Source organism: Pogoniulus pusillus, chromosome 5, assembly GCF_015220805.1.
Source record: "Pogoniulus pusillus isolate bPogPus1 chromosome 5, bPogPus1.pri, whole genome shotgun sequence".
Classification (NCBI taxonomy): domain Eukaryota; kingdom Metazoa; phylum Chordata; class Aves; order Piciformes; family Lybiidae; genus Pogoniulus; species Pogoniulus pusillus.
This window is the reverse complement of record NC_087268.1, coordinates 25,119,918-25,137,295: the sequence shown is the minus strand read 5'-3', so window position 1 is coordinate 25,137,295 and position 17,378 is coordinate 25,119,918. Positions and strand designations below refer to the sequence as shown.

Here is a 17,378-nt window from a genome sequence, read left to right as displayed (position 1 = left end):
TGACAGCATGAATCTGAGACACCCCAAGCCTGTTTAATAATTGATTAGATATGCCACAACCAACAAAACACATTTATCCGTCACCTCCCAGTGGCCATATACTTTAAAAATGCATCACCTGTGTCTGTTCTGTTCTAGGATTGGTCCTTACTACTTCTCCCTACGTAAGGCAGACACCCTTGACTAGAAGTTGCTCACCCTTATGTTTGCGTTTAACTCACATTTGGTGTCCTGACGGATGGTGGCAGGGGATGTTTTACAGCCAGCATGCAAGTCTGGCTAGTGGGGGGGCCTCAGAGCTGCTGGACAGCAGAGGCACCTTGTCTGTGACTCTTATGTGGTTGTTGGTCATGGCCTGGCTCAAGTGCTTGCTGATGGTTCAGGCAATGTGTTGTGTTTTAGACTGGAGTAATGAACGTCCTGTTTCTATTTTGCTAGCTCTCTGAATTTACAAGCCTTATTGCTTCAGTCTGCTGGTACTTCAGGGGAGCAGAGTAGCCACAGTATATTCACCATCCAGGCTGTGGCGTGAGCATCTGTCACCATTTGCAGCCCAAAGAGTTACTCTGCAGCATTTAACTCACCATCCAGGCAATGACATCCATGGCTTTTTTCTACCTTGACCATGAAATTTTGTCTCTCCAGATGAATAAAAAAAGAGCATAAACAGACTACTGCTCTGAAAATGCATTTTAAGTGACAAATAGTCTCTCCTCAGGCTCAGGACACAAACAATTTCAGAAATATTTTTTTTTAATTTAGGAACCTTAATCAGCAAAGTGCTGTTTTTTCTGCCAAAAAGCAAAGAGGGAAGAAAAGGAGAAAATAATAATATCCCCTAATAATAGCATTTTTGCTTGTATTTTTCTGTTGCCTGTACAAACAAAGGAATAAGAAGAGTTGTTACTTTTTCACAATCTGCTTAAAAAAAAGGAAAAATTAGAATCTTTAGAATAATTCAGATTGGTTGTAAGGGGAAAATACACGTGATTCTTCACTTCCCCAGTTTAGGAGGGACATTGAGATGCTTGAGCGTGTCCAGAGAAGGGCGACGAGGCTGGGGAGAGGCCTCGAGCACAGCCCTATGAGGAGAGGCTGAGGGAGCTGGGATTGTTTAGCCTGGAGAAGAGGAGGCTCAGGGGTGACCTTATTGCTGTCTACAACTACCTGAGGGGTGGTTGTGGCCAGGGGGAGGTTGCTTTCTTCTCTCAGGTGGCCAGCACCAGAACGAGAGGACACAGCCTCAGGCTGCGCCAGGGGAAATTTAGGCTCGAGGTGAGGAGAAAGTTCTTCACTGAGAGAGTCATTGGACACTGGAATGGGCTGCCCGGGGAGGTGGTGGAGTCGCCGTCCCTGGAGCTGTTCAAGGCAAGATTGGACGTGGCACTTGGTGCCATGGTCTAGCCTTGAGCTCTGTGGTAAAGGGTTGGACTTGATGATCTGTGAGGTCTTTTCCAACCTTGTTGATACTGTGATACTAATGTTATTTGTGCATATTACCCCAGTGCTGCAATTATCACAAAGATATTTTGGCTGTGGTCCTGAATAAGTGCAGAGAGAGAGAGTCAAAGAAGTCCACTTCCTTGGATGTATGCTTTTAGAAGCATCTGAGATCTCATCAAGCTCTTATTTTCAGTCGGTAAAGACTTGGTGAACTAAACCATACTGTGCTCTTCTCTTACAAAAGTGGAAATATTCTATGGCATTTATTAGACTTTAGTCTAATGAGCTTCATTCTATGGGATAATTTCATCTTTTCCCATGTATTTGTATATAGATGTAACACATGCATTTAGGCATTTGTAAGCTGTGTATTTATAGACATATTTCCCTGTACTTTTAGTAACTTGCCTGTATATAGGTATGCACATATATAGTGAAGTCTTTTTATTTGGTTGATATGACTAATGCTTTTTTCTACCTCCCTTAGTGACTGTCGCATGAGTTCTTCAAGGATAATGGATCCTAAGATGCGAGAGACTGAAGGAGATGGAGAGGATAATTCAGGTAGAATTGTTCCCTTCCCCAGTGAATGAAAAGAGCTGTGACTTGTTGAGGTTCAATGCTTTAGCTCTGTCACTAGAGTAAATCTATTTAGAGAATGCATTCTTCCTTTTTCTCTTCCTGTCTCCAATAGCTGTTATATTTTTTACATTTTCTGAGCTTTGAAATAATTTTTTGCAGCATCTTGTGACCACATTAAGTTTTTTACCCAACAAGATCCAGCAGTAAGTGAAATGCTGAAAGGGATGCCTTGCAGTACTGTCATGCCAACTTATATGTGACAAATACCAGTTTTTGTGCAAAATGCTCTACTCCACTCTGATGAGACTCCATGTGGAGTACTGTGGCCAGTTCTGGAGCCCCTATTACAGGAAAAATCTGGATGTGCTGGACTGTGTCCAGAGAAGGGTCACGAGGATAATCATAGAATCATTGAATCAAGCAGGTTGGAAGAGACCTCCAGGATCATCCAGTCCAACCTAGCACCCAGCCCTATCCAATCAACTAGGCACTAAGTGCCTCATCCAGTCTTTTCTTGAACACCTCCAGGAATGGACACTCCACCACCTCCCTGGGCAGCCCATTCCAATGCCAATCACTCTCTCTGTGAAGAACTTCCTCCTAACATCCAGCCTATACTTCCCCCGGCACAACTTGAGACTGTGTCCCCTTGTTCTGTTGGTGGTGGCCTGAGAGAAGAGACCAACTCCCACCTGGCTACAACCTCTCTTCAGGTAGTTGTAGGCAGCAATGAGGTCATCTCTGAGCCTCCTCTTCTCCAGGCTAAACAACCCCAGCTCTCTCAGCCTCTCCTCATAGGATGTGTGTTCCAGGCCTTTCACCAGCGTTGTCGCCCTTCTCTGGACATGTTCCAGCATCTCAACATCTCTCTTGAATTGAGGAGCCCAGAACCGGATACAGTACTCAAGGTGTGGCCTCACCAGTGTTGAGTACAGGGGAAGAATAACCTCCCTCATCCTACTAGAGGGCTGGAGCTCCTCTCCTATGGAGAGAGATTGAGAAAGTTGGGGTTGTTCAGTCTGGAGAGGAGAAGGCTCTGAGGAGACCTTGTTGTGGCCTTCTAATATCTGAAGGGGACCTACAAAAAGCTGTTGAGGGACTTTTTAGAATGTCAGGTAGTGATAGGACATGGGGGAATGGATCCAAGCCAGAGGAGGGTAGAATCAGATTGGATCTTAGGAAAAAGTTCTTCACCATAAGGGTGGTGAAACTCTGATACAGGTTGCCCAGAGAGGTGGTAGTGGAAGCCCCATGTGTTTTTTTTAAGGCCAGGCTGGATGTGGCTCTGGGCAACCTGATCTAGTGGAAAGTGTTCTTGCCCATGGAACTGGATGATCTTTGAGGTCCCTTCCAATCCTGACAATTCTGTGATTCATTCTAAGTAGCTTCCTTCACAGACCCTGCAACCTGTCCTAATTCAGATTTTTCCTCACTGGGCAGGCTAGGATTGCTTTTCAAGAGTATGACTTGGTTTCTAGTTAAAAACTTTATGTTCTCGTAATTAGCCTCCACAATATTCTGGAATGTATTATAAATCTGACATTTAAAAACCATTTGCTTCCCATCACTGCACATTCCACCTGTGTAAGCCTTTTCTACATTTAAATTGGTTTTGGTGACATTGTCCATGTCATCAGTATTTAGCTTGCTGAAAAAAGGCAATCTGTTTCCAAGTTGTAATTTCTTCTCTGTATCCTGGGCCATTAGTACTAAAGTTTTACTTCACAGGTCGTTGTGAAGAGGCAAGTAGAAACTCTTCCAGGGAAGATCCTACACCATAAGTTGTTTCTTATGTATCATAAACTTTGCAATCCCTTCTCCAAGACTGTAGTCATTTCATGCTATCAGTAATGTCTTAAAAGACCTTAATGCAAGAACAGACTTTTTTCAAAGAAAAAAATACAGTTATACAGAAATAATAAAGGGATAATTATTGTTCCAACAACTTGCACAGACCATTGGGTGCACGTTCTTTATGTTTCTTCACTTAGGAAAGAAAAAATCAAAGTTCAAGTCTTTCAAAAAGTTTTTTGGCAAAAAGAAAAGGAAGGAGTCATCATCTTCTGGGAGCAGCAGTCTGAAGCTATGCCAGTCAACAAGTGATGTCGCAGCTCCTCACAACATGCACATTAATTATGACTCTGAAGATGACCTTGAGTAAGTCTTTATACATTGGCTGGTAAACACATAAAGAATTAACTACAACATTTCCAGATAAAAGACACTCCAGAATTGATGCCTGATCTTGTTCAGAATGCTGTGTTCTCAAACAGTTCCCTTTCTCAGGGAAGTACAAATTTAAATGGCTGATATAAAGCAAATAGCAAGGGAATTGGATGGGGTGCAGCAAAAAATAATGACTAAACCAGCTTTCATTTAATCATAAAAACGCCTTGGGTTATCATTGCAGAAGAATGTCATTCCCATATTAAAAAATTAATTAGGTACTCAGCTTATGTCTTACCAGCATTGTCTTATGCCCTTAAGATGTAACTGCTAGGGATTGTTAAGGAAATTTAGATGCCTATCATATTTACACCAGGTTTTGAAGGCAAGGAAGGGATAAGAGGATGACAGAAACTAAAATCAGCAGGAACCAGAGGCTGTGAAGCCTGTGTTTCCTTTGTATACATGGGATTCATCTGACCAAAGAACAAATGTCTGCATCTGAGTCACCAGCTGCCTTTTATAATCAGCAAAAAAGTCAACATTACCGAGAAAGTTTGTATCATTCTTGTGTAGATGTCTGAAGTTCAGAGGAACTATGCTCTAGAAGTGTGTATTTCTCTTCACTGAATTTAAAAGGGAGCCAGGAGTGAACAGCTCATACCTGTGGTTTAACGTCTGAACTTAGACCAGATGGATCCCAAACAGTGTTATCTGTTTCTGAAAATCCTCTCTTTGTTCAGGCGTTGCCACAAATGTTAACCACTACTGAAAGGTAATCCGGAGGAGCCCAGTCTAAAGTTCAAATGTATTCCTGGATCAAGAAAGGAAATGAAAAACCCTTTGGCTGCCGAAAAAGCAAGCCGTGGCACTGGCAGATACCGAGCCTCTGGGAGCTGCTACTGTGGCCAGAAAAGGCAAACACCCCCAGCCGTGTAACACGACATTACAGATCATGGCCACCAGGCAGCGCCAAACAACCGAAAGAAAATACTACTTTTGGGGGGGTTTTGTGGCATTGGCAACAGTAATCTTAGTCCAGCTTGGAGCTACAGGAGTTCTGGGCAGGCAGCATCAGATCTAACATTGGGATGTCCAGTGCTGTTATTCAACAACAGTTTTTCCAGGCACGATGGTCAGTTTTTCTTGCCCTCATGCACAACTCAACAACATCATGTCTGAGTGGGTATGACCTTTGGCTGTGTTCCTGTGCTGTTAGCAGCAGGGTTGTTACATTACTGTATTTTAATATTCGTGTAGACAGACAAGGATTAGGAAATTCCTTGAAAGGAAGGAAAATCACTTTGGGCACTCATAATCTGAAGAGACGTCTAGGGTACCTTCATGCATCTGCTAGAAAGAGAAAGCGAAGGTAGTGTGCTGCGATAGGTGCACACGTGCAGCAGCGCTGCTTATCTGGCTGCTGTTGCAGTCTGTAAGATGTCGGAGTGTTGAGCAGCTTTGCAGACTGCTGTAGGTCTGCCTGACCTTGGATGCGTTGCAGAGATCACATTATCACTTAGATAAATTGTTGTTCTGATGTCCTTAATGCATTAAGCAGAAGCAGCAGGCTTTCCTTCCTTCTGCAAGAGGAATAGAGATCAACTTTTTCCTGCTATTGTTTTAGCAAATGTATTTATAGCAGCCACTACATGGAAAATGTTCTGCCATGTTTGTTTATGTTCCTGACTGTCCCTATGACAGTATCCAAGATCCAAAAATACACAGTTCTCCTTTTCTTAAATATTTTTTATTCTTTTGTCTAGAATATCTGCTCAATTAACCTGATAGGTAGATAAATCCAAACTTTTCTTTGTTCTGTACTCTGGTTTGCCATTTCATAGCTGGCTTGTTTCAAAAAATGTAAAAGAAAGGAGTCCTAGAAGAAATGCCATGTGCATGTATTTCTGGTTCATGCTCCATTAGGCTGTGAGCTAAGCTGAGGAAAAGGAGCACAAGAGATTTCCTAGCAGGTAATTGTCTGTTTGTATGTTTCCTGTGCCATTCCTGTGAGGAAACAGGATGTTCATGCACCACATGTAACATCTGCAGGAGTTACATAGCATATGCATGTAAAGTATGAAACATGATATGAGGGAAGCTATTCATGAAGCATCTTATATTTCCTCTCATGAGCCTACAAAGAACATCCATGAAAAGTGCTCATAAATGCTTACCCAGGATCCTAAGAGAAAATCCCAAGGATCTTCCAACCCAAGCCATTTTATGATCTTGATATAGAGCACAGGATCTTGTAAACATTTTGTAAGGGTTTATGCAAATGATTCTGAGAACTGTGTTGTCCAAATATTTTTGTTCATGACTTGGATGTCAGAGATACATTAAAAGCTGCATCATGCTTAAATAGTAAAAACTACTTATTCTTACTGTGGTAATGGCTGGTCATTTGCAGGACACATTTTTACATTGTTAGTCCATCTCAGGTGCAGACTCATTTAGATGAACTCCATTTTGCACCTGGGTTTACCTGCAGCACTCTCAGGCTACCCAGCTGCTGACTTCCAGCCAAGGACCAGTTGCTTTTCCATAATGTGTAACTCAGTTGTTGGAGTTAATCTGCCTTTACCTTGATTTGGTCTGTTAATGTGACAGATAACAGCATCTGCAATTTTTTGTTTGTTTCCTAAAGGTGTTACCTAGATTAGCCTGAATGACTGTGTTGTATTTATGGAGAAGTCTGGAACTCGTGTGGAATGTATGCTGCACACACCTCTCTCTCCCTCCATATTCCAAAGACCAATTGAGTTAAGACTGGCAAAAGGAGTCTGTATGTTTGCACTGATCTGTTGTATTATTCTAGGGTGCATAAAGGCATTATGGGAAGCAGAGCTTTGTCACACGATAGCATTTTCATCCCTGAGACTGCGCCAGAGCCTGCAAGGCCAGTAAGAGTGCTCTCTCAAGAAAATGTTTCTGATCGGATTAGAGCTTTACAGGTAATTTACATGACATTGGGTGTTTTTCAAATGCAAGAGGTGAGGTGTCTTGCCGAGCTGGATTTTTCTTGTAGTTGAGCATTTGAGTAGTAAAGATCTGTCTGCAGCTCACACTGAATGTAGCATTTGTTAATTAGACAGCAATGTCATGTCTTGATTCTCCTTAAATGACAGTTGAAAAATGTAGAGTTGTGTGGCTGCCTTAGAAAATGTCTAAAGTGAGATGTCCTGTGCCCTGGATCACTCAATTGTGAATTTAAAATAAAGGTATCTCATTGGCCTGAACTAATACATGTGCTGGGGAAACCTCCATCACTATCACATGCTAATGTATTTTATGCCATGCTGAAGTTGAAACTCCAGCCTACCATGAAATTGGGACCTCCACCTCCATTTGGATTTCATGCAAAGCGAACAGAGGATGCTGGGACCAGTTCTGAAGATGATGGATTACCCAGGAGTCCTCCAGAAATGTCCTTACTCCATGGAAACCTAAATTCAGGCACAGCAGCAAGAGTGAGTAGTCCTACTGTTGACAAAAATTATCATTTAATGATATATTTTACATGTGTGTGGAAGGCAGAATAAATTATTTAGTTTGCTGTATGTATCACTACTTTATCTCTGAACAACTCAGAAATACCTTACTCAAAATAGAAAATCTCTCTGTAAACAGCTACTTAAAATCTCTGTTCCTGTTAAAATTGCTCCAGAAAATGCAGAACTAGGAAGGGGAGGATGAGTGTGTTTGTGTGCATGAGGATATTGGGTTTTTTAGAGACTACAAAGAGCCACCAGGCATAAAAAAAGACTGAAAAACCTCTATTCCCTCTTGTATGTGTTGATAAGGGAGCTCTCTTTAATGTCTCTCTAGGCTGTCATTGAAAAACCCCATAAAGTAATTAAAAACTTCTTTTTAAATGATAGTTTTGTTATATTTCATTCTTTATCTGCATGTCTAACACTTTATGTTTGCAGTGTCCTTGCTAATCCTTAAGACTACAGAGAAATACAACTCACCTTGTCAGTATCTGCATGCACTTTGTGTAGATGTTTTCTGCAAGTATATCCACCTCGTTTGTCATCTTTTACTGAACCTCTTCCTCATTCCATCCCACAGTTCTCTGATTCTCACAGGCACCTTAGCTCTCTGAGTTTAGCTGGAACAGGCAGTGAAGAAGAAGAACAGGTAACTTCTGCCATATGTATTAAGGGCCAAGCAATTATGCATAATAGTGTTTTAAATAAATAAAAGACATAAATATTACCTTGTTGCCATCTGCTGCAGAAAAGTCTTGTATGTCTGTAATTGCATGCCTGTCTGCTTGCTGTGCTTTTTTAATGCCTGTCCTTCTAACACAACAATTATGATTATTTATCAATATAATTGTGACACTAAGTAATCTCCCATTTATAATAACTGAGCTTTCCAGAATAGCTCATATACTTCAGCAGACTTTACAGACATGTTTTAGTCTCCAAACAAGAGCAACCAGATGTAAACAATGGAATAGGATCCCTTTTTTTAAAGGTGGAAGATTGCAGTTAAGGCTGCTTGGGTTACATGCATAGGATGAAGGAGGAAGCTCTTTGAGAAGCTTTAGATACAATGGTACCTCATGGATATAGAAGGTGTTTGCCTGATGATGGTGGTTGATACTGCTGCTTAGGAGTCTGAGCCTTCAGCTGGATTCTATCTGAATTTTACTGAAGTGATGTTTCAGGCAAATAGATTGCTTTCTTCAATCAGCTGCCAGCTGTGCTGGCTGATTGAAGGGTGCTTTTGAAAGGCTCTGAAGAGTTCCTTTTAGTAGTCCGTGACTGGAGTCATGGTGGAAACAAGACTGGGGTAAAGAGAAAAGCTTTTTCTGGAAATAGGAGGAGTGAAGGGCACCACAGAAAGGAAATAGAGAAACTAGTCCTGATCTGACTGTGAAATAAGAGTTTGATGGATGGAGCACTCACTGGAAAATAACTGGCTTAAGGGCTGTGCCCAAAGAGTGGCTGTCAATGGGTCCATGTGCAAGTGGAGTCCCTCAGGGATCAGTACTGGGACCAATCGTGTTTAACATCTTCATCAGTGACAGTGGCATTGAGTGCACCCTTAGCAAATTTGCCATTGACACCAAGCTGTGTGGTGTGTCTGGCATGCTGGAGGGAAGGGATCCAACCAGGGGAACCTTGACAGGCTGCAGAGGTGGGCCCAGGCCAACCTCATGAGGTTCAACGAGACCAAGTGCAAGGTTCTGGATCTGGGTTGGGTCAATCCCAGGGACCAATACAGGCTGGGCAGTGACTGGCTTGAGAGCAGCCCTGAAGGAAAGGACTTGGGTGGCCTGGTGGATGAGAAGCTCAATATGAGTCACCAGTGTGCACTTGCAGACCAGAAAGCCAACTGTATTCTGGGCTGCATTAAGAGAAATGTGGCCAGCAGGTCAAGAGAGGTGATCTTCCCCTCTACACCACTCTTGTGAGACACCACCTGAAGTACTGTGTCCAGTTCTGAAGCCCCTATTACAGGAAAGGTACAGACATGCTGAAATGTATCCAGAGAAGGGCCATGAGGATGATCAGAGGTCTGGAGTTCCTCTCTTATGGAGAGAGACAGGGTTGGAGTTGTTCAGTCTGGAGAGGAGAAGGCTCTGAGGAGACCTTGTTGTGGCCTTCCAATATCTGAAGGGGGCCTACAAGAAAGCTGCTGAGGGACTTATTAGAATGTCAGGTAGTGATAGGAGTAGGAAAAATGGATCCAAGCTAGAGGAGGGTAGAATCAGATTGGATGTTAGGAAAAAGTTCTTCACCGTGAGGGTGGTGAAACACCGGTACAGGTTGCCCTGGGAGGTGGTGGAAGCCCCATGTGTTTTTTTTAAGGCCAGGCTGGATGTGGCTCTGGGCAACCTGATCCAGTGGAAAGTGTCCTTGCCCATGGAACTGGATGATCTTTGAGGTCCCTTCCAATCCTGACAATTTTGTGATTCTGTTTGATAAAAGCCTATTTCGCAACCAGCTTCAGCTGCTCAGCAAAGATTTCTGGCCACACTTGTTAGATTCCACATGAAGCTGTTTGGACAACTGCTGGTGAAAAGCCTGGAACACAAACCCTATGAGGAGAGGCTGAGGGAGCTGGGATTGTTTAGCCTGGAGAAGAGGAGGCTCAGGGGTGACCTCATTGCTGTCTACAACTGCCTGAAGGGACATTGTAGCCAGGTGGCAGTTGGCCTCTTCTGCCAGGCAACCAGCAATAGAACAAGGGGACACAGTCTCAAGTTGTGCTGTGGAAAGTACAGGCTGGATGTTAGGAGGAAGTTTTTCCACAGAGAGAGTGATTTCCCATTGGAATGGGCTGCCCAGGGAGGTGGTGGAGTCACTGTCTCTGGAGGTGTTCAAGAAAAGACTGGATGAGGTACTTGGTGCCATGGTCTAGTTGACTGGCTAGGGCTGGGTGATAGATTGGACTGGATGATCTTGGAGATCTCTTCCAACCTGGTTGATTCTATGATTCTATGCTTATGTGCAGTGAAACTTTAATATTTTTAGAGCAAAACCAATAGAACACATGAAGAATATATTTATTGAAAAGTGGGATTGGCTCACTGTAAATTTGTCCAGTCCAGATGTGTGTTTGCTAAAGGAGGATTTTTCTCTCTGTTGTTACACTAACATCACTCTGACTCACTTGCTTGACTCCTAAGACTAGTGATGACCACATGATTGCTTAGCTTTTTCCACATGCCCCATCATTTATCTCGGAGCTCTCTTCATCCCACTCCAGTTTCAAGAGTGCAGCCAGAAACTAGTCCTATCTGAAGGCTTTCCTCCCAGATCACAGTCTACTACCTGGCATTTTGGAGAGATTAGCCCTGCTTCTAGAAGTCAGAGGAGAGCACCTCATGGAGCTGAGAATTTTGATAAAATGCAGCCCTGAGATTTTGGGCACCAACATCACCTGTCTGTGTCTTGGAAGCTTTGCTGGACTGAAGAAGGGAGAAAGGGAGTGTGACTGCCCCATCTAGACTTTGGGAATAGAGTTCCCTTGTGTCCCCTCACCCTCTGGTACCTGGTGTGACCAGCTGAAGGACAACTGAGCCATGTTCATATGAGACTTGGAGAAAGAGGTCTGCTGGGCATCCACTCCAGTAGGCTTCTCCAGAGCCACGCTTTTTAGGACAGGCAACTTGTGCAGCTGACTCGGAACTGGCATTTGCTCGGGCTGCTGAAATTTAAGTTACAAACTAGGTTCATGATTTTCCAGCATAATGTCCAACACTGAGCACTGCAACAAGAAGACATGCAAAGTTCTCAAGGAAAAGCTGAAGCTGAAAGAAAGGCAGGCAAATAATGACATGCCTTGGTCAGGAACATGTGCCATGCCTTTATTGTGGAGCTGAAATGTCAATGTATTTACCATTAGGTACTAATGTATAATGCAGCCACGTGGTGTTCATTGTACATTAGTCATGTTTGACTACTAGACTGCAGATACAGTAGAGTGAAAATTAATGACAGCATCCATTATTCAGCATGGCTGAGCTACCTTTTTTCTTAAATAGAAAGCATGATTGGAAGCTGTGGGTCTGGCCTCCACTAAAATCAATGGGAGTTTTCCCCTGGCCATTGAGGAACCTGTAATGGGCACTCGTTACACCCCAGAGCATCTCTTGGCTGCAGTGCATAATGCAGGATTTTAATAGCAGAAAACACTGATGCTTTTTCTCTTCCTAAATAAAACAATCCCCTTCTATCAAACGCCCACAGTAAGATGCCACTTCCAGGGAAAGATGGAAGGAGAAAGGAAGAAAGAAGAAAATCTGCAGAAGAAAGCATGGCAAAGGAGGAAAGCCACTCTAATGAAATAAACTGGAATTTCAAGCCTCCAAAGGGACTGCTGTCACAAGTTGTCAGAAGTCTTATTAATGCTCAGACAAATTGTTTGGAAAAAGTGTCTTACTATCTGTAAAAGCTGAATCCGAGAGAAAGGAAGAACTGTTTTTAGAGTCCTTTTCAGTCCTCTTTATGCTTCAGCCTTGGGACTAGCGTAGTTTGTGCTAAAGGACACAGGGAATTTGTATTCCAGAAAGTACTGTCCCCTTTGGAGCATTCAGGAGTCATTTCTCAATGGATTATTGGCCCCTAGTAGGACTTGTCCTGTTGTCCTAGAACAGTCTATGAATGAAATTTTACATTTCAGGTAATATATAAGGAGTAAACACAAGCTGATTTAAGTGTTGATGACATTGATGTTTGATTCTTTAGTTGATAGGAGGGTGTTGTAGACTTGGAAGAGACCTAATGATGTATAGGAAGCTAGGGATCCTCCAGCCCAGCATAAGTGTGGATAGGAAGCTAGCCACAGATGCTGGAGGACGGACCTCCTGCAGGTTCTATAACTAAGTACTCTACAAACCTGTCTTTGAAAATATGCTGGCCATCTATTTGTGTGCTTTAGATGTAGTTAAATGTGACTTGGTCCTTCCTTCTGGACAGTATAGCATGATACATAAGCAGTGGTAAATGGAGAATTGCTAACACCAGTACTCCACACGCAGCATTAGGAAACACAATGTATTTTAAAGAGATGTCAGAAAGAGGTGACCTTAAAATGCTAACAAACATGACCCCTTATTGGTGCAGTTGTTTTCATGTCTTTCTTTGTTTGTCTACTTTGATTTTTTTTTTCAGGTTATGTTGAGTCCTTCTTCTAGATCTCTCTCTACAGACAGTCAGCTGTTCCCTAGGCATGGAAATGCTAAAACTGGAGCTCCCAGGATATCTGACAATACCATCTCACCCGCAGCCGACTTTGACACTCCACCTGAGTTTTCCTCTTGCTTGGATAACTCTGCTGCTAAACACAAGCTTTTAATAAAACCCCGGAACCAGAGGTCCAGTAAAATGAGAAGATTTTCTCAGGTACTTGTGAAAATAAAGTGTCACCTTCGACACAAACCCAGGGAGTTTTTACTGGGCTTTGTATTTCAGACTCAGCTGGAAGTTGCATGTGGGCATGGATATTTCACCATGGTTTAGTTGCTGTTATTTAATGGAACTGTTGTATCTGGAGTAGACACAGGGAACAGATTAAATATTGTGAGATTACTTGTTAAGTCTTGAGACAAGTGGACACAGGGAACAGATTAAATGTTGTGAGATTACTTGTTAAGTCTTGAGACAAGTGTAGCAATTTCTTCTTAAATTTATTTGCAGTATGATTTATTATCTTAATTCATCTATCTCCTTTTTCTAGAACTGAAGATTGCTGCTTGTACTACAGCTTGTGGTTTCTTTCAATGTTTTAAATAAATGAAAGCCATTAAATCAGCTTGCTTAACATGAAGAATATTATGCCTTCTGTCTGTAAATATTCCTTAGCTGGTATTCTGTGTTTTCTAAAATCTGGGAGTGATTTTTAGGCTCAGTAGGGCACTGCTTAGAGCAACACAATGATGAGGCCAGTTATTCAGAAAAGCATGTGAAGCAGTAACTCACTGATCAAATCTTGCCTTCCATTGTAATGTTGTTAGTGAGATACAATTGCCTTGTCCAGTCTGCCTATAAACTGCCAGATGACCCAACCCTCCTGCTTTTCCATGGAGAGTGCTCACATCTTCTGCTAATATGAATCTGATCTTTTTGTGCCTGACTCAATCTGTGCACCCAGCTTCTGGCTAACTGATGTCTTCTGCTCTTATGTTTCTGTGTACGTGGACTGTGAATGCAGGTGGCATTGCAGCTCTGTCTTTGCATTTGCAAAACAAGAATTTGGAAGAACCCTAGAAGTATCTTCAGAATGCAAGTTTTGTGTTCTTAGAATTAGGGCCTACATCCAAACTACATATTTACCCAACAAACTGCAGTACATCAGTGAGCTAATACAGGCACCACATGAAAAGGCATATTCAGCAGGTTAATAATGTTCTTTCAAATAATCCTGTATATTTAGCCAGTCATTACTTGAAGCTTAGCCATAAGATCTCACAGATAACTAGTATGCCTTTATAAACTTTTATCAAATAGTCTAGCTTTTGAAAGAAAAAGACTTCTACAGAAAGGAGGCAAGGCTGTAATGCTGTATGGCAGTGAGATTAGACAGAAGACTGACATATGGGGGTAGATGCTCAGTTGGCAGAAAGTGCAGTAACGGGATGGACTAGTTACATTTTTGCTCTTTCTCCTATGTATCCTTCCCTCTTGCAAGAATGAGTTGTTTTATTTTTTAATGCTAGTAGGCAGCAGCGAAATACAAAGGGACAGATTTTTGTCTTTCAAGTACTGCTTTTTGCCCAAGAGCAACACAACATACCCAGTATGCTCTGGGAAATCAAGTGCCAAGGACACTCCAGCGACCATTGTTTTGATGAACTTCTCATCAACAAAGGCATGAAAGCAGTAGTTGTGCAGAAGGAAGCATCATTGATTACTTTTATATTGGTTAAATATATTATTCCAGGATCTGCTTAGACCAAAAACATCCAGCATGTAGATTAAAAAAAAAAGTGCTCTCTAAAATCTTAATTGTAAATTCAGTAATGAATAAGGAAAAAGGTAAATCTGTAGATGGTGATGGAGCTTCTGAATTTCTTTCTTGCAGAGGACCCAGTCTGAATCTCTGACTGATTTGAGCTGTACCCCAGAAGAAGAAGAAGATGTTGAAAAGGAGGTGCAGACAGACCTGTCAGATGCTGTATTTAAACCCAGCAGTCAAGAACTGCCATGCAACACAACTGCAGCACAGGATGTGGCTTCCTGGCCACAGCTCAGAATGCCTGAGGACCTTCCCCCTGCTTTGAGATCAGCGATGACTCAGCCTGCTTCTGAGTCTGCTGTTGTACAGGAAGCCCTGCTACCAGAGAATAAACCAGAGGGCTGCCAACCAACACTGGAAACAGTGTATGTGAAGTCTGAGTCCTCAATGCTGTTAGAAGGCAAAGACTCTGCAACTTCTTTCTACTCCAATCCAGAGGGAGAAGTACAAAAGCAAGAAGACTCCTCAGAAACAGCAGTTCTGTTGTCTGGAGGTGTGAATGATGTGACAATCGACATTTTAAATCGAGAAACTAAGGAGCTTCCTACTGTGTACTCAGTAAATAAAATACCATCTGAAGAAGATATTTCAATAAGTAAGAATAGTATTTGTTTGGAAGGGTCAGAAGAAAATATACAGCAGGATGATCAGATACCTGTGGAAATGCCCTGTAATAAAGAGGCAATGAAAGGGGTTGCTCTACTGTCAGAGTCCAGCAAGCACTTTTCCATAGGTTCTTTACAGCCCACAGATTCATACCATGTTTCACATCCTGCTTCCTCAACATGGATGGGATCATCTGCTTCTGTCTCTCTAGAGAAAACAAAGACTGCCCCAGAAACAGCTGCTTCTGGTAAGGAGAACAGTCAGTCACTGGTACAAAAGGAGGAACTTTTGGAGGAGAAAGCTGAAAAAGCAGCCAATGAACTCAGTGCCTTGAGAAAGTTTTCTGTCTCCTCTGCAAGGGAGAGACCAAGGACCAGAAGCCTACACTTCCCAGAAAGATCAGAGTTGGAAAGCCCTTTAAATACTGGATTCTTCCTGTCAAAAGAACAGGTGTCCTTGAGAAATGAGAAGTGGAAAGACAACTTGCAGAAAGGATCAGATCTGGAGGAGGAGAAAAGTAGCAACAAAAAACAGGCTATAGTGCCAGAGTCCAACTCTGAGAGCACAGGCCAACCTACAGACATTTCAGTTGGCTGCGTTTTGCTGGCACCAAGTGATTCTTCAGTGGTATCTCAGAATCAGCTGAGCTGTGAAGATAAAAGTCCTTTTCAAGTGAAACTTAGATCCACCTCACTGTCCTTGAAATTTAGAGAAAACTCATCACCAGAATCAAAAGGAATTAAAAGATATAGTGCAGAGTTTACTTTAGAAAATGAGGGGTTGACTTCCCTTCTAAAAGGTGATAAGGCACAGACCAAAAAAACAGCTGATACAAATACTGGTGATTCTTTACATGAAAAGAACAAACCCAAAGCAAAATCTTCTGAACAGCTCAGTAGCAAACCTCCATTGCCTAAAAAGCCAGCCTTGCAAAACATACCTATTTCAAATACTGCTGCAAACAAGTTGAAGCAGGACAAAGCTATTCACTCTCCTGAATACAGAAACGAAGACAAAGACTTGGAGAAAAAGTCAAATCCTTCTAAAGTGCCTGGTAAGACTCCCAAAATGTCATAAAGTTACATTAGCTTGTGAGGAATGACCTTACCTGTGAGAAAGCACGAGGCAGCCCTGTTGTGTCATTCTGCACTGGTAAGCACAAGCTGATAGTTCTGCCTTTAGTGTTGTTGCTCCCTGATCATCCCTTGCTGAAAAGATTACCAGAAGGACAGCAGGGGAAAAGCAGTAGACAGAATAAGATATTTTTGCTGGTGAGTCTTGCAGTTCAGGGTGTTGTTTAAAGGATGTTCGAAGTGATGCTCAAAACCCAAAGTGCAATATCAAGTAGTCTGAAACACAAATATCCAATCACCAAGTGTCCCCAGTTAAAGCTGCCGTATGGCAATTCAGGAGCCAGGCACACATTTCACATGCAGTGCCCTGCATGGGATAAGAGACTCAGACCTCTAGACCTTCTTTTTCACTATAGCACTAGCAGAGATGCTAGCAACTGCCTGGCATGCTCAACATGCCATTTGTTTGTTGTCTCCTGTGAGTGTGGCTTATTCATTTATCTATCTTTAATGTTACTCATTCCGTGTTTAAAAACAAAAATTAACTACCCTGCAGCTTTCTGGAGCTCAAAGCCAAGAAAAGACTGTAAGATTATGTCTGCTGTAGATTGTTAAATTTCACCCTGTTGTCTGCATTATATAATTGGGTTAGAGTTTAAAAAAAAATCAATCCTCTGGAGACTGATAAATATATTGTGTGCTACAGGCAGAGAACGGAAAAGGCTGGAAGTGGCACTGCTGTCTGAGGTCTTTGCAAGGGCAGTAAACAAGTTAGGTGAAGTACACTGAAGCAATTCTAGGAGGAGGCCTCTGCTCTTCACTTCAGAGAACAGATAAAAGGGGAAAAAAAAAACCCCAAACATTTAGGTCTTCTGATATGTGAGAAAAACTTCTTCCCTGCCCCAAATTTGTCTGGTCTCAAGTTTGATGTTAAGAATAGAAGGAGGAGATGCTGGCCGAGTGAATGAAAAGGTTTCCTTGTGCCATTACAGAGCTACTCTCCATGGTTCTTCTCTAGTTAATAAGTCT

At 42.3% G+C, this 17,378-nt stretch overlaps 1 protein-coding gene across 4 annotated transcripts in view; it reads left to right on the top strand.

Annotated features, from left to right (window-relative positions):
* Positions 1-17,378, top strand: part of CRACDL (CRACD like) — a 73,250-nt gene that overhangs the window by 40,885 nt on the left and 14,987 nt on the right. For 3 of the 4 annotated variants that reach the window (XM_064143556.1, XM_064143557.1, XM_064143555.1), the window contains exons 2-8: positions 1,931-2,007; positions 4,017-4,182; positions 7,013-7,148; positions 7,500-7,664; positions 8,269-8,337; positions 12,828-13,058; positions 14,737-16,330. In XM_064143556.1, coding sequence (XP_063999626.1) covers positions 1,941-2,007; positions 4,017-4,182; positions 7,013-7,148; positions 7,500-7,664; positions 8,269-8,337; positions 12,828-13,058; positions 14,737-16,330 — 2,428 coding nt within the window. In that variant the 5' untranslated portion in view covers positions 1,931-1,940. The remainder of the gene's footprint in view (positions 1-1,930; positions 2,008-4,016; positions 4,183-7,012; positions 7,149-7,499; positions 7,665-8,268; positions 8,338-12,827; positions 13,059-14,736; positions 16,331-17,378) is intronic. The other variant, XM_064143558.1, reaches the window with a different exon arrangement.